Genomic DNA, 22,036 nt, shown 5'->3' on the forward strand with positions numbered 1-22,036 from the left:
AGGAGAGGAGAGGAGAGGGGAGGGGAGGGCTAGAGGAGAGGAGAGGAGAGGAGAGGAGAGGGGAGGGGAGGGCTAGAGGAGAGGGGAGGGCTAGAGGAGAGGAGAGGGCTAGAGGAGAGGAGAGGAGAGGAGAGGAGAGGGGAGGGGAGGGCTAGAGGAGAGGGGAGGGCTAGAGGAGAGGGGAGGGCTAGAGGAGAGGAGAGGAGAGGAGAGGAGAGGGGAGGGGAGGGCTAGAGGAGAGGGGAGGGCTAGAGGAGAGGAGAGGGCTAGAGGAGAGGGGAGGGCTAGAGGAGAGGGGAGGGCTAGAGGAGAGGAGAGGAGAGGGCTAGAGGAGAGGAGAGGAGAGGGGAGGGGAGGGCTAGAGGAGAGGAGAGGAGAGGAGAGGAGAGGGGAGGGGAGGGCTAGAGGAGAGGGGAGGGCTAGAGGAGAGGAGAGGAGAGGGGAGGGCTGGAGGAGAGGGGAGGGCTAGAGGAGAGGAGAGGGGAGGGCTGGAGGAGAGGGGAGGGCTGGAGGAGAGGGGAGGGCTGGAGGAGAGAGGAGGGTCGCTGCCACTGCCGCTGGAGGAGAAGAGAGACGCACTGTTCACACCGTTTAAAGTTTGACCCACAGCTTTAAGCTTTTTACACATCAGTTAGCAGCATTGCTAATGAAACAATCCAACTTAAACTTTTTCCTCTAAACAAAAACAAATTTGCACCGTCAGACATAATCATAATAATGAAGATTAAAATGTACTTAGAATGAAAATCCTCTGAAATCCTCTAAAATGTTAGTAAAAATATGTAACTTTTCTATCATTAGTAGAACATTTACAGAATTCCTGTTTACTCTCACATCAATATTACACAGGAGCAGTTGTTGTGTTCTTTAGTTCATCACGTGAGAAGCATTTTGTGCTTCACTGTCACCGCGACCCTTGGCGCAGATAGTCGATTTGCTCAGCGCTCGACTTGAGCGATAAAACATTATTTAAGTTCCACGTCAAGAACATTCATCTGTGTGAAATAACCATCAAACCCAGTCTGAAAGCTCCACGTGTATCTGTGTTTAACCAGATTTACTACACCAGTGCTGGTTCTGCAGCTCCAGGTCCACAAAACACTTCAACTAAATAAAGCGTAATGTGGCTGACTGTACTGAAAGTACCACACAAAAACTCAACTTCTCTCCATTATTACTGGTTAAGTGTCTTTTGTAACTAGATTAACACGAAAACAGTGTTATTTTAACACTAACCCAGTGTAGGTTATATCTTGTGTAGAGTTAAATAAAAAACTACAGTGTTATTTTAACACTAACCCAGTGTAGGTTATATCTTGTGTAGAGTTAAATAAAAAACTACAGTGTTATTTTAACACTAACCCAGTGTAGGTTATATCTTGTGTAGAGTTAAATAAAAAACTACAGTGTTATTTTAACACTAACCCAGTGTAGGTTATATCTTGTGTAGAGTTAAATAAAAAACTACAGTGTTATTTTAACACTAACCCAGTGTAGGTTATATCTTGTGTAGAGTTAAATAAATAACTACAGTGTTATTTTAACACTAACCCAGTGTAGGTTATATCTTGTGTAGAGATAAATAAAAACTACAGTGTTATTTTAACACTAACCCAGTGTAGGTTATATCTTGTGTAGAGTTAAATAAAAAACTACAGTGTTATTTTAACACTAACCCAGTGTAGGTTATATCTTGTGTAGAGTTAAATAAAAAACTACAGTGTCATTTTAACACTAACCCAGTGTAGGTTATATCTTGTCTAGAGTTAAATAAAAAACTACAGTGTTATTTTAACACTGACCCAGTGTAGGTTATATCTTGTGTAGAGTTAAATAAAAAACTACAGTGTCATTTTAACACTAACCCAGTGTAGGTTATATCTTGTGTAGAGTTAAATAAAAAACTACAGTGTTATTTTAACACTAACCCAGTGTAGGTTATATCTTGTGTAGAGTTAAATAAAAAACTACAGTGTTATTTTAACACTAACCCAGTGTAGGTTATATCTTGTGTAGAGTTAAATAAATAACTACAGTGTTATTTTAACACTAACCCAGTGTAGGTTATATCTTGTGTAGAGATAAATAAAAACTACAGTGTTATTTTAACACTAACCCAGTGTAGGTTATATCTTGTGTAGAGTTAAATAAAAAACTACAGTGTTATTTTAACACTAACCCAGTGTAGGTTATATCTTGTGTAGAGTTAAATAAAAAACTACAGTGTCATTTTAACACTAACCCAGTGTAGGTTATATCTTGTCTAGAGTTAAATAAAAAACTACAGTGTTATTTTAACACTGACCCAGTGTAGGTTATATCTTGTGTAGAGTTAAATAAAAAACTACAGTGTCATTTTAACACTAACCCAGTGTAGGTTATATCTTGTGTAGAGTTACATAAAAACTACAGTGTTATTTTAACACTAACCCAGTGTAGGTTATATCTTGTCTAGAGTTAAATAAAAAACTACAGAGTTATTTTAGCACTAACCCAGTGTAGGTTATATCTTGTGTGGAGTTAAATAAAAAACTACAGTGTCATTTTAACACTAACCCAGTGTAGGTTATATCTTGTCTAGAGTTAAATAAAAAACTACAGTGTTATTTTAACACTGACCCAGTGTAGGTTATATCTTGTGTAGAGTTAAATAAAAAACTACAGTGTCATTTTAACACTAACCCAGTGTAGGTTATATCTTGTCTAGAGTTAAATAAAAAACTACAGTGTCATTTTAACACTAACCCAGTGTAGGTTATATCTTGTCTAGAGTTAAATAAAAAACTACAGTGTCATTTTAACACTGACCCAGTGTAGGTTATATCTTGTGTAGAGTTAAATAAAAAACTACAGTGTCATTTTAACACTAACCCAGTGTAGGTTATATCTTGTCTAGAGTTAAATAAAAAACTACAGTGTCATTTTAACACTAACCCAGTGTAGGTTATATCTTGTCTAGAGTTAAATAAAAAACTACAGTGTTATTTTAACACTGACCCAGTGTAGGTTATATCTTGTGTAGAGTTAAATAAAAAACTACAGTGTCATTTTAACACTAACCCAGTGTAGGTTATATCTTGTGTAGAGTTACATAAAAACTACAGTGTTATTTTAACACTAACCCAGTGTAGGTTATATCTTGTCTAGAGTTAAATAAAAAACTACAGAGTTATTTTAACACTAACCCAGTGTAGGTTATATCTTGTGTAGAGTTAAATAAAAAACTAGTGTTATTTTAACACTAACCCAGTGTAGGTTATATCTTGTGTAGAGTTAAATAAAAAACTACAGTGTTATTTTAACACTAACCCAGTGTAGGTTATATCTTGTCTAGAGTTAAATAAAAAACTACAGTGTTATTTTAACACTAACCCAGTGTAGGTTATATCTTGTGTAGAGTTAAATAAAAAACTACAGTGTTATTTTAACACTAACCCAGTGAAGGTTATATCTTGTGTAGAGTTAAATAAAAAACTACAGTGTTATTTTAACACAAACCCAGTGTAGGTTATATCTTGTGTAGAGTTAAATAAAAAACTACAGTGTTATTTTAACACTAACCCAGTGTAGGTTATATCTTGTGTAGAGTTAAAAAAAAAACTACAGTGTTATTTTAACACTAACCCAGTGTAGGTGATATCTTGTGTAGAGTTAAATAAAAAACTACAGTGTTATTTTAACACAAACCCAGTGTAGGTTATATCTTGTGTAGAGTTAAATAAAAAACTACAGTGTTATTTTAACACTAACCCAGTGTAGGTTATATCTTGTGTAGAGTTAAATAAAAAACTACAGTGTTATTTTAACACTAACCCAGTGTAGGTTATATATTGTGTAGAGTTAAATAAAAAACTACAGTGTTATTTTAACACTAACCCAGTGTAGGTTATATCTTGTGTAGAGTTAAATAAAAAACTACAGTGTTATTTTAACACAAACCCAGTGTAGGTTATATCTTGTGTAGAGTTAAATAAAAAACTACAGTGTTATTTTAACACTAACCCAGTGTAGGTTATATCTTGTGTAGAGTTAAATAAAAACTACAGTGTTATTTTAACACTAACCCAGTGTAGGTTATATCTTGTGTAGAGTTAAATAAAAAACTACAGTGTTATTTTAACACTAACCCAGTGTAGGTTATATCTTGTGTAGAGTTAAATAAAAACTACAGTGTTATTTTAACACTAACCCAGTGTAGGTTATATCTTGTGTAGAGTTAAATAAAAAACTACAGTGTTATTTTAACACTAACTCAGTGTAGGTTATACAGGTCCTTCTCAAAAAATTAGCATATTGTGATAAAGTTCATTATTTTCCATAATGTAATGATAAAAATTAAACTTTCATATATTTTAGATTCATTGCACACCAACTGAAATATTTCAGGTCTTTTATTGTTTTAATACTGATGATTTTGGCATACAGCTCATGAAAACCCAAAATTCCTATCTCAAAAAATTAGCATATCATGAAAAGGTTCTCTAAACGAGCTATTAACCTAATCATCTGAATCAACGAATTAACTCTAAACACCTGCAAAAGATTCCTGAGGCTTTTAAAAACTCCCAGCCTGGTTCATTACTCAAAACTGCAATCATGGGTAAGACTGCCGACCTGACTGCTGTCCAGAAGGCCATCATTGACACCCTCAAGCAAGAGGGTAAGACACAGAAATAAATTTGTGGGAAGGAAAAAGTGTGGCAGAAAACGCTGCACAACGAGAAGAGGTGACCGGACCCTAAGAAAGATTGTGGAGAAGGGCCGATTCCAGACCTTGGGGGACCTGCGGAAGCAGTGGACTGAGTCTGGAGTAGAAACATCCAGAGCCACCGTGCACAGGCGTGTGCAGGAAATGGGCTACAGGTGCCGCATTCCCCAGGTCAAGCCACTTTTGAACCAGAAACAGCGGCAGTGGTCAGTGGTCCAAAGTACTGTTTTCGGATGAAAGCAAATTTTGCATGTCATTCGGGAATCAAGGTGCCAGAGTCTGGAGGAAGACTGGGGAGAAGGAAATGCCAAAATGCCTGAAGTCCAGTGTCAAGTACCCACAGTCAGTGATGGTCTGGGGTGCCATGTCAGCTGCTGGTGTTGGTCCACTGTGTTTTATCAAGGGCAGGGTCAATGCAGCTAGCTATCAGGAGATTTTGGAGCATTTCATGCTTCCATCTGCTGAAAAGCTTTATGGAGATGAAGATTTCATTTTTCAGCACGACCTGGCACCTGCTCACAGTGCCAAAACCACTGGTGAATGGTTTACTGACCATGGTATTACTGTGCTCAATTGGCCTGCCAACTCTCCTGACCTGAACCCCATAGAGAATCTGTGGGATATTGTGAAGAGAAAGTTGAGAGACACAAGACCCAACACTCTGGATGAGCTTAAGGCCGCTATCGAAGCATCCTGGGCCTCCATAACACCTCAGCAGTGCCACAGGCTGATTGCCTCCATGCCACGCCGCATTGAAGCAGTCATTTCTGCAAAAGGATTCCCGACCAAGTATTGAGTGCATAACTGAACATAATTATTTGAAGGTTGACTTTTTTTGTATTAAAAACACTTTTCTTTTATTGGTCGGATGAAATATGCTAATTTTTTGAGATAATAAAACAATAAAAGACCTGAAATATTTCAGTTGGTGTGCAATGAATCTAAAGTATATGAAAGTTTAATTTTTATCATTACATTATGGAAAATAATGAACTTTATCACAATATGCTAATTTTTTGAGAAGGACCTGTATCTTGTGTAGAGTTAAATAAAAAACTACAGTGTTATTTTAACACTAACCCAGTGTAGGTTATATCTTGTGTAGAGTTAAATAAAAAACTACAGTGTTATTTTAACACTAACCCAGTGTAGGTTATATCTTGTGTAGAACTAAATAAAAAACTACAGTGTTATTTTAACACTAACCCAGTGTAGGTTATATCTTGTGTAGAGTTAAATAAAAAACTACAGTGTTATTTTAACACTAACCCAGTGTAGGTTATATCTTGTGTAGAGTTAAATAAAAAACTAGTGTTATTTTAACACTAACCCAGTGTAGGTTATATCTTGTGTAGAGTTAAATAAAAAACTACAGTGTTATTTTAACACTAACCCAGTGTAGGTTATATCTTGTGTAGAGTTAAATAAAAAACTAGTGTTATTTTTACACTAACCCAGTGTAGGTTATAACTTGTGTAGAGTTAAATAAAAAACTAGTGTTATTTTAACACTAACCCAGTGTAGGTTATATCTTGTGTAGAGTTAAATAAAAAACTACAGAGTTATTTTAACACTAACCCAGTGTAGGTTATATCTTGTGTAGAGTTAAATAAAAAACTAGTGTTATTTTAACACTAACCCAGTGTAGGTTATATCTTGTGTAGAGTTAAATAAAAAACTAGTGTTATTTTAACACTAACCCAGTGTAGGTTATATCTTGTGTAGAGTTAAATAAAAAACTAGTGTTATTTTTACACTAACCCAGTGTAGGTTATATCTTGTGTAGAGTTAAATAAAAAACTACAGTGTTATTTGAACACTAACCCAGTGTAGGTTATATCTTGTGTAGAGTTAAATAAAAAACTACAGAGTTATTTTAACACTAACCCAGTGTAGGTTATATCTTGTGTAGAGTTAAATAAAAAACTAGTGTTATTTTAACACTAACCCAGTGTAGGTTATATCTTGTGTAGAGTTAAATAAAAAACTAGTGTTATTTTTACACTGACCCAGTGTAGGTTATATCTTGTGTAGAGTTAAATAAAAAACTACAGTGTTATTTTAACACTAACCCAGTGTAGGTTATATCTTGTGTAGAGTTAAATAAAAAACTACAGTGTTATTTTAACACTAACCCAGTGTAGGTTATATCTTGTGTAGAGTTAAATAAAAAACTACAGTGTTATTTTAACACTAACCCAGTGTAGGTTATATCTTGTGTAGAGTTAAATAAAAACGACAGTGTTAGCAGTAATACTTTTATAGTGCTTATATACAGTATTTCTTAGTGAGAAATATAAATGCTAGAATGAATTTCCCGCTCATGTCAGCGCTGTTTAACCATCAGTGTGAAACGTCTTTTTGACAGTTAATACAACTAAACACCGAGCTCCTAAAAATGTGATATGAAACATCAAAACTAAACATGCAAATCAATTAAATATCAATGCAGTTTTACAAGGTTTTATAAAAAACAACCACAATGAAAAATGTTTCATCCATTGTGTTATTAAATCTTCTGCTGTAGAAAAACGTGGCAAAAATTCATTCACAAATATGCTGTGCTGACCCGAAAGCCTGATGGGCAGTATGGTTTACAATTGTTAGATTTATACACTGATCAGTCATAACATTAAAACCACCTCCTTGTTTCTACACTCACTGTCCACGTTATCAGCTCCACTCACCATATAGAAGCACTTTGTAGTTCTACAATTACTGACTGTAGTCCATCTGTTTCTCTACATACTTTGTTAGCTCCTTTCATGTTGTTCTTCAATGGTCAGGACCCCCACAGAGCTGGTATTATTTAGGCACTCTCAGCACTGCAGTGACACTGACATGGTGGTGGTGTGTTAGTGTGTGTTGTGCTGGTATGAGTGGATCAGACACAACAGCGCTGTGGTTCTACAACCAACAGTTGTGGTTCTTCAACCAGCAGTTGTGGTTCTACAGCCAGTAGTTGTGGTTTTGTAGCTTCCTGTTAGCTGTACATTTATAAAATCGTGTTAATGGATATTTGTAGTAAATCTGAACATTTTACTATTAGATTAACAGTTATAAATAAAAGTCAATAAATGGTTTTTAATGATATTTCGCTTCAGTAAGAACATTTGTAACAAACACAGCCTGTAATTTACTGTGGATTTAAAACTTAGTTAAATTAAAGTGTATTTTAGATCTTTAAAAAGAAGCTCTTACACTAAATGTGATGTTTAAAGAGAAGAATTCTATTTAAAATGATGAATAAAAGTGTTTTAATGTGATGAAGGTAATAAAGCTGAAGTGTACTGAGGTCGTGTCCTGATTTCACTGCTACACTAATAAAACAAGTGATTTTCTGATGATTGTGATGTAATAACATTAAACATGATTTACAGTCACGTCTCCACTGGTCACTAAGCCGTGTGATTTTAGCTCAACACAAACCTGCTCCATGGTTTAAAGATGTTGTTCCTGCTCATGAACAGATTACCCAGAGTGCTTGACTAGTTGTAAATTATGGAGGACGAAAAATGACATAAATATAAATAAATAAATGCACAAATAAATAATGCAATAAATAAATAAATAAACTACTAAATACATGAAAAAGGACATATTTAAATAAATGGCTCTATTTCTATATTTCCATACATCAGATTTTATTTGGGCTGTTTCTGTATTTCTACATTTATTTATTTATTTCTACATTTATTTATTTCTGTATTTCTACATTTATTTATTTCTGTATTTCTACATTTATTTATTTCTGTATTTTCACATTTCTGCATTTATTTATTTCTGTATTTCCACATTTCTGCATTTATTTATTTCTGTATTTCCACATTTCTGCATTTATTTATTTCTGTATTTCCACATTACTGCATTTATTTATTTCTGTATTTCTGTGTCTGTATGTTAATAAGGTAGGCGGTCCTATCCTCACTCTACAGCAGGATTGGTCAGGTTGGCGAACTAGGCAGAAGCAGCCGATTTCTAACAACCTTAATGTTACATGAACACTAGCTAGGCTAACCTTCGATTGACTATGCAATGGCTTCGAGTGGGAGGCCGCTGGCAGACCTGTTGCGGGATGTAGCTGACCAGCTTGAAAACAGTAAGTTCATATTTCTCAGATAGATGAAATAATCAGTGTGACCAGTCTGTTCACTTACTGATATATCGGCTACTGTATTAACATAAACTGAACTAGCTAACAATGTGGTGTTCAATATTTCTTGTGCAGCACCACCGGGTACCACAAACGCGCCAAGTTTTCCTGCTACGCCGTCACATACCATGACACCAAGTCATCCAGTGTACGGTAGGTTTCTGCAGTGAACAGTTTGTGATGCTAAATGCCAGACTGTGATACACCCTGTAGAATTTACACATTAGCTAAATACGAAAAAAATTAAACCAAACAATTGTAAGAAAAAATATTAGATATGTGATTAGATATTAGACTAATATACACCATCGCTGGTGATGTATCTAGTTTAGCTGTTTTTCTTTATTGTCTAACGTTTGATGCTACCCTTTGCTCCTCACTTAGCCGAGGTTTCAAGACTGTTCGGGCCATACACACATGGGGGAGGAGGTCAACAAGTCGGCGATGACTTGCTGTGCTCGCACAACTTAATTCTTACACTCATGTCTTCTGTTGTCTTGAGGACAAAAATGAGGATTTAGTCCCCAGTCGATTTGCCAAACAGAGGCTTGTTGCTGCAGGATTAGGGGAGAAACGTCTTACGTTTAAAGCTACATACAGCATCACGGTTACCATGCACACTCAGGTTTTAGTGAAACTTTAGAAATCGCACTTTTTTTGCATGTTGTTATCTGTCCTCTTTTTAGGTAGTCAGACAAATCCACATGAATTCAAAGAATTCCTTTTAGCTGCATTTCCAAAACTCAGACAAGGGGGCGGATTTGAATTGCTCAAAATTTCTGGAACAACTCGAAGTCGCAAACTGAACCTCATCCCCTGTCCCAATGAGGGCTACCATGTCAGACATCTGAAAGATCCACAGACCCAGATTGGTCATGCTACCATTTTCATTCAACCACTTCAGAGGAACCTGAATCTGGAGCCTGTAAGTTTCTCTTTAAAACTGCTCTTCCCTTCTGAAAATCAGGTCATTATTTCTCGTATTTAATTGTTACATGATCTCCTCTGTAGATATCTCGACCACCTCAGAAATGTGTGACCTGTGGAGAAGAATTCCCTTTTTCACAAATCAAGGCTCATAGTGATGAATGCATGAGGTATTGCTCTACACAGCTAAAACATCACATCTGTTAGTACACTGCATGTGTTGTCATACATCAGACATGTGGCATGAGGCATAGTGAGTCCACCCCCAGCCAAAAGGCATGCTTGATAGTCTGTGCATGTGAATGTAGGACTAACCATGTGGGGCAAAATGTATAACAAAACTTTAGAGACAGGGCAAAATATTGACAAATAAGAGTAATTATTGCTTTTTTGATTAAAAAACACTCTCTAAAGGCCAACATGTGGGTGTTTGGGATATTGCTTCTTTAGAACTGAATTTAACTGTTGTATTTTAATATGACCTCTTCCACGTTGAAACTTTTGTTTTATCTAAGACTATCGCAGAGCAGTGTTGAGGTACAAATGGAGGTAGCCACAGGAAGTGCCAGTTCCCCCAAAAATAAAGATAGACATGTGAGTACGTGGACAAGACCACAGGAGAGTCAGACAGCAAGGGCCAGCAACACGGACGTCTCCGTTCCACATCAGGGAAATATCCCAGCCCCAGTGACACCTCAGGGACATGTGCCTACTCCTCAGATCATTGATCTGGATCTCATCGAGGAGAATGGTGGTCGGTTATATTCAATTTAAACATTACATGATTTATTTTAGTAATTTGTTGTTTTATCCATATATAGCTTAAATATAAATTCAGTCTTTATTTTTTAAACTGTTTAAGATTGGAAAATAGAGCCAGATCCCACAGAGGCAGCAAGGATATTCAAAGAAGACATTTTAAATAAGCATGCAACTGGAAAACCACTAAGTTTTGCCATGGATCTCAGAGACAGTGCAGAGGACAGGGAAAGGACGATCCTTTCTTTTTATAAAATGGCTCGTGTTGAGTGGGCTTCTCCTTTGACATGCACACTGAAGGGTCAATTTCTTACTAACACAAAAATATAGATTGTACCAAACTGTTTTTTAAATTCATTATTTAACCTCTGTTTGTACAGGGTATGATATCAAAACATATATGCTTGTTTATAGAAACACCATGTTTATGGTTAAATGAAATCACAAGGCGGGGGGGGGGGGGATGAAGTGATAAACATGTTAATATAACAGGAATGTGCAAGCTCAGTAAAAGCAGTCACAAACAGGTATAAAACGATTACTGGGAATGTTTGAAGTTACAGCAAGATAAAGGTAAAGATGATTTGTTTAGTTGACACGGCAGTTTATTCAATGGGACTGCCACACTAACAAATTCTATTTTAATAGCTCTATTTTCTGTTTACTGGAGTAATATTTCACCTTGGATAGCTCTACTTTAACTCAACTACATGGTTTGTGTACCTTGTCCACCACTTACATTAGACAAAATGAACTTGTGCATATTAATTATGAATTAATTCATGTATTACATGTAGGAATCAGTTATTAATCACTCATGAAATAAGAGATGAATGAAGCTATTTCATGTACCTGCACTCTAATGTTAAAGGTACGGTAGTGTGTTTATGAATCTGTTCATTCAGTGCAGGTAAACTTTATGAATCCAGCCACATTGCTTAGTGTTTAACCAAAATGATCATTATAATGAATCCTCAGGAAAGTGAAGGGAGATTATAGTTTATGCAAAAAACAAAACAAAAAATGATTTAAAGCCACACACACTGAGCTTGAATTGATCCTGGACCGGAGAGATCAGGGTCATTAATACTGCCAAATCTGGGACTGTACAGGGTGTGGACGAGCATCAGCTTGATGGACATCCCATTCCGATACCAATGCCATAAATATACAAATATACAAATACCTCCACCCATGTTTCCATAAGATTTTGCAGTGTGTCTGTTGGAATTTGTGCTAATTGTGACAAAATAGAAATAAAAAAGCTTGGCTTGTACTCGATTGAGGCTAATATCATCCTTACTGTGAAACATGGTGGTGGCAGCATCAGTATATAAAGGTGCTTCTCAGTGGCAGGGACTGGGGCTAATACAAATATAGTAATAATAATCCACTGATTAGGTATAACATTATGACCACCTTCCTAATATAGTGTTGGTCCCCCGCTTTTGCTGCCAAAACAGCCCTGACCCGTCAAGGCATGGACTCCACACCACCTGGCACCACGATGTCAGCAGCAGCTCCTTTAACTCCTGTAGGTTGTGAGGTGGAGCCTCCATGGATCGGACTTGTTTGTCCAGCACGTCCCACAGATGCTCGATCGGATCGAGATCTGGGGAATTTGGAGGCCAGGTCGACACCTCAAACTGATTGTTGTGCTTCTCAAACCGTTCCTGAAGCATTTTAGTTTTGTGCTGAAAGAGGCCACAGATATCAGGGAAGCGTCTCCATGAGAGGGTGAACATGGTCTACAACGATGCTTAGGTAGGAGCTACGTGTAACATCCACATGGATAGCAGGACCCAATAAGGTTTCCTAGCAGAACATCGCCCAAAGCATCACACTGCCTCCGCCGGCTTGCCTTCTTCCCACAATGCATCCTGGTGCCATGTGTTCCCCGGGTAAGCGACACACACACACCCGGACGTCCACGTGATGTAAAAAAAAAAACCTGATTCATCAGACCAGACCACCTTCTTCCATTGCTCCGTGGTCCAGTTCTGATGTGCACATGCCCATTGTTGGTGCTTTCAGTGGTGGACAGGGGTCAGCATGGGCACCCTGACTGATCTGCAGCAACAAACTGTGCTGCTCTGTGTATTCTGACACCTTTCTATCAGAACCAGCATGAACTTCTTCAGCAGTTTGAGCTACAGGAGCTCGTCTGTTGGATCGGATTACACGGGCCATCAATGAGCCTTGGCCGCTCATGACCCTGACACCGGTTTACCACTGTTCCCTCCTTGGAGCACTTTTGATAGATACTGACCACTGCAGACCGGGACACACCCCACAAGAGCTGCAGTTTTGGAGATGCTCTGACCCGGTCGTCTAGCCATCACAATTTGGCCCTCGTCAAACTCGATCAGATCCTCACGCTCACTAACTGCTTCTAACATCAACTTTGAGGATAAAATGTTCACTTGCTGCCTAATATACCCCCCCCCAACTAACAGGTGCTGTGATGAAGAGATAATCAGTGTTATTCACTTCAGCTGTCAGTGGTCATAATGTTATGCCTGGTCGGTGTGTGTGTGTGTGTGTGTGTGTGTGTGTGTGTGTAAATACGTATATGGTAATAGAATAGATTGCCTTTATTTGTCATGTATACATGTACAGGTGTGCAGTATTCCAGCTGTTACACCCCTGGAGCAAACAGGGTTAAAGGTCTTGCTAAAAGGCAGAACTGGGATTCGAACCCTCAACCTTTGGGTTCTAGCCCGAAGCTCCTCCCACTAGGCCACCACTGTCCCACTCTACACTAGAGGTTAATGATGCTGAGAGCAGCAGTGATGATGATCAGCACCACTCTCAGCTACATGCACACACTGTGACATCATCATGATGACATCACCACACTCCACACCTCTGGTATAAGTTGCTGCGTTTCATGTGTTTGTGCTCATTTGATCTGAGACGCCGAGACAGTAAGCAGCATGAACATGTTCTCCTGTTGGACTCTTCCATCTGACCAAGACGAGCCGCACAGGCGGGTAAACGAACCGGAGAAGAAGGTAAAGAAGAGAAAATGGTGGCAGAGACGCCAGAAGGTGGAGATGCAGGACGTGGAGGATGAGAAGGGAAACGGGGTAAAGGGTGAAGAGATGGGGCAAGGAGTGGAGCAGAAGGTTTTAGAGGACCAGGCAGACCAAACACCAAAGATGGAGAAGCAGGGGGTTCTGGGAAAAAACAAACCTGAGAAGAAAGTAAAGAAGACAAAATGGTGGCAGAGACGCCAGAAGGTAGAGATGCAGGACGTGGAGGATGAGAAGGGAAATGAGGTAAAGGGTGAAGAGATGGGGCAAGGAGTGGGGCAGAAGGTTTTAGAGGACCAGGCAGACCAAACACCAAAGGTAGAGATGCAGGTGGCCCCACGGGACCTGGTGGAAGAACCAGAACAGGTCGTTGTAAAGGACCAGAGGAGGAAACCAGTAAACAAGGTGGTTCTGGTTTGTGAGATTGAGATGAAGAAGTTAGAGCAGGTGGACCCAGTGGAGCAGGTTGAAGAAACAGAGCAGGTCATCCTGAAGAACCAGTGGATGGGACATGTAAAAAATAAGATTCATTGCATAGAGAATAAGATAAAGAAGGAGGAGAGGCAGATGGTCCAGCTGAACCTGGTGGAAGAACCAGAGCTGGTCATCCTAAAGGAGCAGGGGAAGGGACAGGTAAAAAATAGGGTTAGTTTTATAGAGAATGAGATGAAGAAGGAGGAGAGGCAGGTGGACCCGCTAAACCTGGTGGAAGAACCAGAGCTGGTCATCCTAAAGGACCAGGGGAAGGGACAGGTAAAAAATAGGGTTAGTTTTATAGAGAATGAGATGAAGAAGGAGGAGAGGCAGGTGGACCCCCTAAACCTGGTGGAAGAACCAGAGCTGGTCATCCTAAAGGAGCAGGGGAAGGGACAGGTAAAAAATAGGGTTAGTTTTATAGAGTATAAGCTAAAGAAGGAGGAGAGGCAGGTGGACCCAGTGAATAAAACAGACCAGTTCGTGAAGAAGGAGGAGAGGCAGGTGGCCCCGCTGAACCTGGTGGAAGAACCAGACCAGGACATGAAGAAGGATCCAGCAGCTTTGGAGGACAAAATGTGGAAACTGAAAGAACAGAACCTGGATAGAGGAAGCACTGAAGGTACGTTTGAAGGATTGTATAGATAGATGGTGGTGATCTAATAAAGGTGAACATTAAAAATGGAATTAGGTTTCATTTCTCCATCAGATCCACTGAAGAACGTCTCCGAGGTGTCTTCAAACAAACCAGACCCCCAGCAGCTGCAGGACGACGTTCTTGTTCCCATCGTCGAAGCCCAACCTGAAGAGTCCGGGGCTCTGATGGAGAGCGCGTGTGAAGATAAAGGTCTGGTTTAGATTCAGAAATACACGTTATACATGCTAGGTGGAGTAACGCTGGCGTTTCCTCTAACACGTGTGCATGTCGGCTCTGTGTTGCTGTGTAGGTGTCCCGATGCCGAAGTCGAGGAGAACCAGCCTGAGAACCAAACGGTTCCAGTTCTTCAACGTCTGAAGCTGAGGTGGTGACGATCCGGAGATCATCCAATCACACGCCGACTTTTCCAACATCAAAATAACAATAAAGTGCCTTCATGAACATGTTGGTTGGTCTGATTTTGTGTACGTTGGGTATTGAGGGTGGACCGATGAATCAAATCAAATCAAGGTTTATTTGTCACATACATGGTACACAGTACAACTGGCAGTGAAATGCTTTAGTGACTGCTCCGCCACAGTCATTACAAAAACTACAAAATAGTTAAAAAATATATTATACAAAAAATATAGAATGTTTTTAAAAGTAAGAATTTAAAAACATTAGAAAAATTAACAATATAAAATTACCAATATAAAAACAATATAAAATTAAAAATTAACAATATAATTAAAAAAGCTATTTAAAGTAAACATTAGAAAAATTATCAATATAATTTAAAAAAGCAATTTAAAGTAAAGTGAACATTAGAAAAATTATCAATATAATTAAAAAGGTCAATTTAAAGTGAACAAGTGTGTAAAGTGACAAATAGTGCAGAAACTGTGCAACATAATGCTACCTAATGCTATACAGATGTGATAAATAATAAATACTCAAATACTAATCTATACATATATATACACTTATATACTCATATACATATACTTATATACACATACATATGTCCAAATATATACACATACATATACGTATAAATTAGATTGTGCAAGTTGTGTAAATTGGTCCTAAATTCTATTTTCGTTGAGGACTCGAATAGCTTGTGGGAAAAAGCTTCTTCTCATCCTCTCCGTTTTGGCTTTTAGAGCATGAAAACGCTTCCCAGATTGTAACAAAGAAAACAGTCCATTACTGGGATGACTGGGGTCCTTTACTATCCTCCTGGCCCTTGTCCAGCACCGTTTCCTGTATATGGACTGCAGGTCAGGAAGCTCAGTCCGTAGAGCCGCCCGTCCTGCTTGGTGCTGTTTCCGAACCAGGTTGTGATGTTTCCCGTTATGATGGATTCAATGGTGCAGGTGTAGAAGTTACAAAGCTCCTTGGATGGTAGTTTGAAGTCCCTTAAGCGTCTGAGGTGATAAAGACGCTGACGGACCTTCTTTGCCAGCGCAGTGGTGTGGCAGGACCATGACAGGTCCTCAGAGATGTGAACTCCAAGGTACTTGAAATTGTCTACTCTTTCCACTGCGGTACCACTGATCATAACGAGGTGATAGTTCCTCTCCTGCTTTATGCTGCAGTCCACTATCAGCTCCTTTGTCTTGCTGACGTTAAAGAGTAGATTGTTGTCCTGGCACCAGTCCTCCAGGTGTTTAATCTCCTCTAGGTAGGCCCTCTCATCGTTGTTAGAGATCAGGCCCACCACAACAGTGTCGTCAGCAAACTTGACAATGGTGGTAGAGCTGGAAGTGGCCACACAGTCATATGTGTACAGTAAGTACAGCAGGGGGCTCAGGACACAGCCCTGAGGGGCACCAGTGCTAAGGGTGAATGTGGGTGAGATGTGTTTTCCTACCCGCACAGCTTGTGTTCTGTCCGTCAAAAAGTTAGAGATCCAGTGACACAAGGATAGATGAAGTTCCAGGTTCTCCAACTTGATGGTTAGTTTAGAGGGGATGATCGTGTTAAATGCTGAGCTGTAGTCAACAAACAGCATTTTAACATAATTACCCCTCCCAGCGTCCAGGTGTGTTAGTGATGATGGTGATGATGATGGTGTGTTGGTGATGGCATCATCTGTGGAGCGGTTGTGGCGGTATGCAAATTGTAGAGGGTCCATAGAGTCCGGAAGTGATGAGGTGATGAAGTCTCTGATGATCCTCTCGAAGCACTTCATCACGACTGATGTCAGGGCCACTGGGCGAAAGTCATTGAGGCAGGCTGGCTGGTTCTTCTTCGGGACTGGAACAATGACGGACTGTTTGAAGCACGCTGGTACGATGCACTGGCTCAGGGATAGGTTGAAGATCACCGTGAACACCGGTGTTAGCTGATCCGCGCAGGCTTTGATGACTCGGCCGGCGATCCCGTACGGTCCTGCTGCTTTCCTGGTGTTCACTCTCCTGAAAGCTCTCCGTACATCACTCTCCCCGATGATGAGGGGTCTGACGAGCTCCGTCTGCATGCTGGTCACACCGGTAGCGCTGTTAGCATCGTTAGCGCTGTTGGCGTTGCTGGCTGCAGCCTCGAAGCGAGCGTAGAAAGTGTTCAGTTCGGTTGCCAGCGACGCGTCCGCACTCACCAGTCTGGAGGGTGGGCTTCTGTAGTCCGTGATGGTCCGTAGTCCCTGCCACAGGGTTCTAGAGTCACTCTGCTGGAACTGTGTCTCTATTTTCTCCCCGTAGCACCGCTTCACCTCTTTCACCGCTCAGCATACTCCGTAAGACACAGCTTTATATTCCTCCATGTTACCGCTGATGAGCCCCGTGTTGTAGGCAGCGGTGCGAGAGTTCAGATCGTCGCGGACGGTTTAATCCACCCACGGCTTCTGGTTGGGAAAAGTTTTCACTACGGTTTTCTCCACCGTATCGTCCACCAGTTTCCCAACAAATCCCACAACCGCTTCCGTAAACACGCTGATATCATCAGCGGAGCTCTCTCGGAACATATCCCAGTCTGCGTCATCCAGAGCGTCCCGCAGCCACCGATTGGTCCGTCCAGCGCGTGACCTCCCTCTGAATCGGAACCTCCTGTTTCAGCCTTTGTTTATATTTAGGCATGAGGAAGATGGCGGCATGGTCCGACTTTCCAAGCGGTGGATGAGATTGTGCCTTGTAACTATCTTTGAACGGAGTGTAGCAACAGAAATAACAAACTGAAAACACTGACGGTTCACGTGTAAAAATAAGACCCTGAAATAATCCCCAATAAATAAATAAACTGTTTTGGAGATAAGTACACGCTTGATGCACTAGTAAATGATATACTATACGCACTGCACTTATTCGCGCTGTGCAGCGAGTGAGTTTCGAACCGGGAACCTCGGGCGTTATGACACAGTGACTTAACCAGAAGAGCTACAGCGCCACTGGTGTCAATGCCGCCGGTTTGGGGATATAAAGGGCAAACAAAAGAAGCGCCTTTCTGCGCATTCAAACAAAAGATGAATTGGAAAAAGGAGGGAAACTTAGATTACTCTCTTTTAGTTATATTATCTATCTCTTTTTTCTCCGAATTAATAACATTCAACAAAAATAAAAGCGCGGATTCACGCCCGGGAGCTGAGAGGTTAGTGGAGTGCTTTTGTACTTTAATCTCAGTTCTCCAGAGAGTGGGCGTGACCACCCAAAAAGTTACCGAGCACTGCACCGTTTGCTCGTGCCGAAAAAAAAAGGAAAATTACTCCGATCCCCATAGGGAACGAGTAGAGTGCCAGGAAACAGTTTGAAGCTCCCCGCTTCAGTTTAAATGACGGGGAGGCAAAAGGTTTAAAGGATCTACCTCTAGCAACGAGGCGGAATGAAAAAAGAGAGAGTACTGCGGATCCTCTTGTCGAGGAGGAGGCGCAATTAAACGGGAAGAAAGAAAAGCATATCACCTAGTAAAATCAGGAGAACGCAAAGGAGTCACACACTGACTAAGTCTTTCCCTTTATTGCTTTTATTACCTCGGCCCCTGGGCCTACCGCAAACTCTCTATGAGACCTTGCGTTACCTGTATCCCTGACAACTAATGTGCAAGAGAGCACGAAGGAGGGTGTGACGAGGAAGCCTGACTGAGCGCTATCTTAAATACACGCTCAGCCAGGTGTTCCTCGTGAACGCTGATTGCCCGAGGGTGTTTTGGGAGTTGTAGTTCTGCTCCCTCGGGGCAGGTTACGGGCTGTATGTCCTCTGGTGGCAACTGACGGAATTTCGCGAAGTTGGCTCCCCCTGGTGGGCGCAGAGGGAGTCGGTCGGCCTCCAGCAGCGCGAACATCGGAGCCCGCAGGTTGAGCTGCGGTCTGGCTCCCTCCAGTGGCCGCGGGGTGTGTAGGCCCAGTCCTAACAATGCTAAGTCTAAATTCTGTCATTGTAGCTAAATAAAAAACATTATTAGTTATCTTCCATCATATCTGAGGTAAATGTTAATGTTCTCAATATGACTGACCACACTGAATTATATTAGCATACATGCTAAGTCTAAATTCTGTTATTGTAGCTAAATAAAAACCATTTTAGTTATGTCATCATATCTGTAGAGCAACTGTCTATTTATATATACACAGTATATTGCTAGTTAAGTGCACTTTAAAGTGTGTACCCTTATTCCCGCCTCTGTGTATGTGATTGGAACGCACCCGGCTCACTCGCATGTTCTGCATATCTGCAAGCTGATGTTGCACATAATAAATCAGTTTTGTTTCAGTTAGACAAGAGTCATTTCTTAATTCATAGCACTCGACATGGTGTCAGAAGTTAGTGGACAAAACGAAAGGAAGAGCGAATGCGTCATAAAGACCAAAAGAAAAGAAAAAAAAAGTTTGCCGTGAGTAACGAGTGCTAATAAACTGACAGTTTACACCGCAGCATGGCAGGAGAGTTTCGCAGACCGGACTCCCTCGTATTTAACGAGAATATCGCTGAAAACTGGCGCATTTTCGAGCAGGAATATGACATATTTATCGCAGCTGCACACGCAGACAAACCGCTACGAACACAAGCGTACATCCTGCTCAACCTCGCTGGCCCAGAAGCAATAGAACGCGAACGCTCGTTTGTTTACGCACCAGAGGTGAGAGAAGAAGGTGATAACGGCAATGTTATAACTCCAGCAGAGAACAGAGAAGACCCTGTCTGTCTGAAGAGAAAATTCCGTGAAATATGCGCCCCACAAACGAATGTCACAATGGAACGTCACAAATTTAACACAAGGTCTCAAAGACCAGGTGAGTCCATTGAATCATATGTCAGTGATCTCAAAATCAAAGCTAAAAGCTGCAATTTTGGTGTTTTACAAGAGGAGCTCATCATAGATAGACTCGTGTGTGGTATCAGTAATGACAATCTCAGAAAAACCCTGCTGCGTGACCCTGACCTAACCCTTGCAAAAGACCTCGTGCAAACGGCGGCGATTTGAATATGATGAACACTTTAAGGCTAAAATCAGGACTGACTTCATGGGCATGTGGAATGGGTACATCTCTCATGCCACGATCAACAAAGTCCTCTGTGCAGATCCAGGGCTTCTGAAACAGTGCAAAGAAAAGGGAATGACAATTTACAACGTGTGTCCCTTCTAAAGATCATACAAAGAGAGATGGATGAAGAGATTTTTTTTTAAAAGAAAGTGCATCATTTTTTTGATGATCCAGCTGGAAATTGAAATATGTGCTTTGTTATCTGCAATATTGGAAAAATAAAGTGACAACGTTCTGGTACAGGACATGGGCTGTTAATTCCTTACATCATTTTAATTTAAAATAGATATAACATTTAACTCGACTCAAAACTTCTGCACAGCAACCTGGAAGCAAAAGAACAGAGGAGCTCATGTCACCATTGAATCTTGCCCCTGCACACAAGAATTTGACACAACTCCAAGAACAATTGGGTGCAGCCTGCGACTCAAACGACTCGGACGGCATTTCAAAGAAAGAGCCAGCAATTGAAGTGGTACTGACAAAGTTCCAGAGATTTAATGAGGGAAGCAGACCAGACACTAAGAAAAGAGATAATGTCGCTCAGTCAAGGAGTCATGTCACCAAATTTTTAAACTTTATGTGGAATCGAAAGAAACACATCAGTAGAGATTTGTCCTTCATTGGAAATCAGGAAAGACTGAAACTGTGGTTTCAGACCCAGGCGACTAAATCAGTAACGACACAGAGGCAATACATATTCAGCGTTCAGAAATTTCTCACCTACGTACGAGAGTACGACTCGGACAGACACATTCGCATCAGCCAATCCGTCATGAAGTTGGTCCTTTCCACATTGTCCATGGAGCTGAAGTCCCTGAGCAAACAAATAGCCGTTCATCAACAGGTTGTGCACGAGGAAAAAAATGAAAAGGTTCTGAACTCTCTGGAAGTAGAAGACCCAGGCCATGGAGACACTGAAGGCACGGAGCACCTTGGGCACGAGCAAGTTCAAAACCTGGAGGGTCAAATGGAGAACGGCGGTCAGCGGGTAAACGGTGGTCATCCGAGCATAATGAGTGAGGAGCAGACCCACACCCAGCAGATTCTGGCAAACGAAGGATCTGCAGGAGAAGGGCTCATGGAAGAGTCACATGAGGGTTCTGGGGCAGAAGAGTCAGATGTTTGGCCTCATGAAAGTGAAGATGAGCTTATGCATCTGCTGTACTCACCCTTACCAAAAATTGTTCCAGAATCACAAAAGGTAATAACAAAAATGGAATCGGGGGCAAAACTATGTTTCACTTACTCATTTACACAGATGCGTACACTAGATGACCCATCTGTAGAGAGACCTGTGAAGCGAAGAAGAAAAAGAATAAAAGATGTTCCATCCTCATCAGATGATTCCAGTGATGATGAAACCTTAACTCAACTCAAAACTCCTACACTGTAAAAAAAAATCCTTGTTTGGTTATGTTCTGAGAATGTAAAAATAGATGTTGGCACAACATGAATTATGGAAATAGTTGGTCCAAAATCAAAAAATGTGTTGTGCCGTCAGCTGTAGTAGTTTTACTCTTCAACTTAAAATGTTAGGTTCAGTAAACGAGTACAACTGTTTTCACTCAACATTTCAAGTCCAATAAAAAAACTGATTTGGGTGAGCAACAGTGAGAAAGAGGAATCTTCTGCTTCATGTGCTCCAGAGGGACAAGACGTCCACACCAGTTTTTATGGAGAGAAGAGGACTTTCAAACAACCGTTTTATATTAACGGGAAGATTTCAAACAAACAGTATCTTAACATAATTACATCTTATTCACGTTAATGTGGAGGGTTTAACGAATCTGAACAACTCTGTGGTTTGTTTGATTTTGAATTGATGAACTGAAAGCTGCACAGAGGACGTTTCCATCATTTT

The 22,036-nt window shown here is 40.4% G+C and overlaps 1 protein-coding gene and 1 pseudogene across 1 annotated transcript; one reads left to right on the forward strand and one right to left on the reverse strand.

Moving 5' to 3' along the window:
• The window catches only part of LOC134316941 (zinc finger protein 850-like), a 1,214,164-nt pseudogene that overhangs the window by 1,055,282 nt on the left and 136,846 nt on the right, over positions 1-22,036 (reverse strand).
• LOC134317125 (ABC transporter F family member 4-like) lies at positions 13,469-15,155 on the forward strand. The gene is made up of 3 exons (XM_062997834.1): positions 13,469-14,678; positions 14,766-14,903; positions 15,004-15,155. The coding sequence occupies exons 1-3, from the start codon at positions 13,484-13,486 to the stop codon at positions 15,069-15,071; spliced, it is 1,401 nt and encodes a 466-aa protein (XP_062853904.1). The 5' UTR covers positions 13,469-13,483; the 3' UTR covers positions 15,072-15,155.

This window comes from Trichomycterus rosablanca, chromosome 1, assembly GCF_030014385.1.
Source record: "Trichomycterus rosablanca isolate fTriRos1 chromosome 1, fTriRos1.hap1, whole genome shotgun sequence".
NCBI classification, from domain to species: domain Eukaryota; kingdom Metazoa; phylum Chordata; class Actinopteri; order Siluriformes; family Trichomycteridae; genus Trichomycterus; species Trichomycterus rosablanca.

Excerpts from the sequence above, each read along its gene's own strand:
- LOC134317125 (XM_062997834.1), top strand. The coding sequence starts at position 13,484 with ATGAACATGTTCTCCTGTTGGACTCTTCCATCTGACCAAGACGAGCCG. Across the intron at positions 14,679-14,765 it reads GGATAGAGGAAGCACTGAAG|ATCCACTGAAGAACGTCTCC; the intron begins GTACGTTTGAAG and ends TTTCTCCATCAG. Across the intron at positions 14,904-15,003 it reads GAGCGCGTGTGAAGATAAAG|GTGTCCCGATGCCGAAGTCG; the intron begins GTCTGGTTTAGA and ends GTTGCTGTGTAG.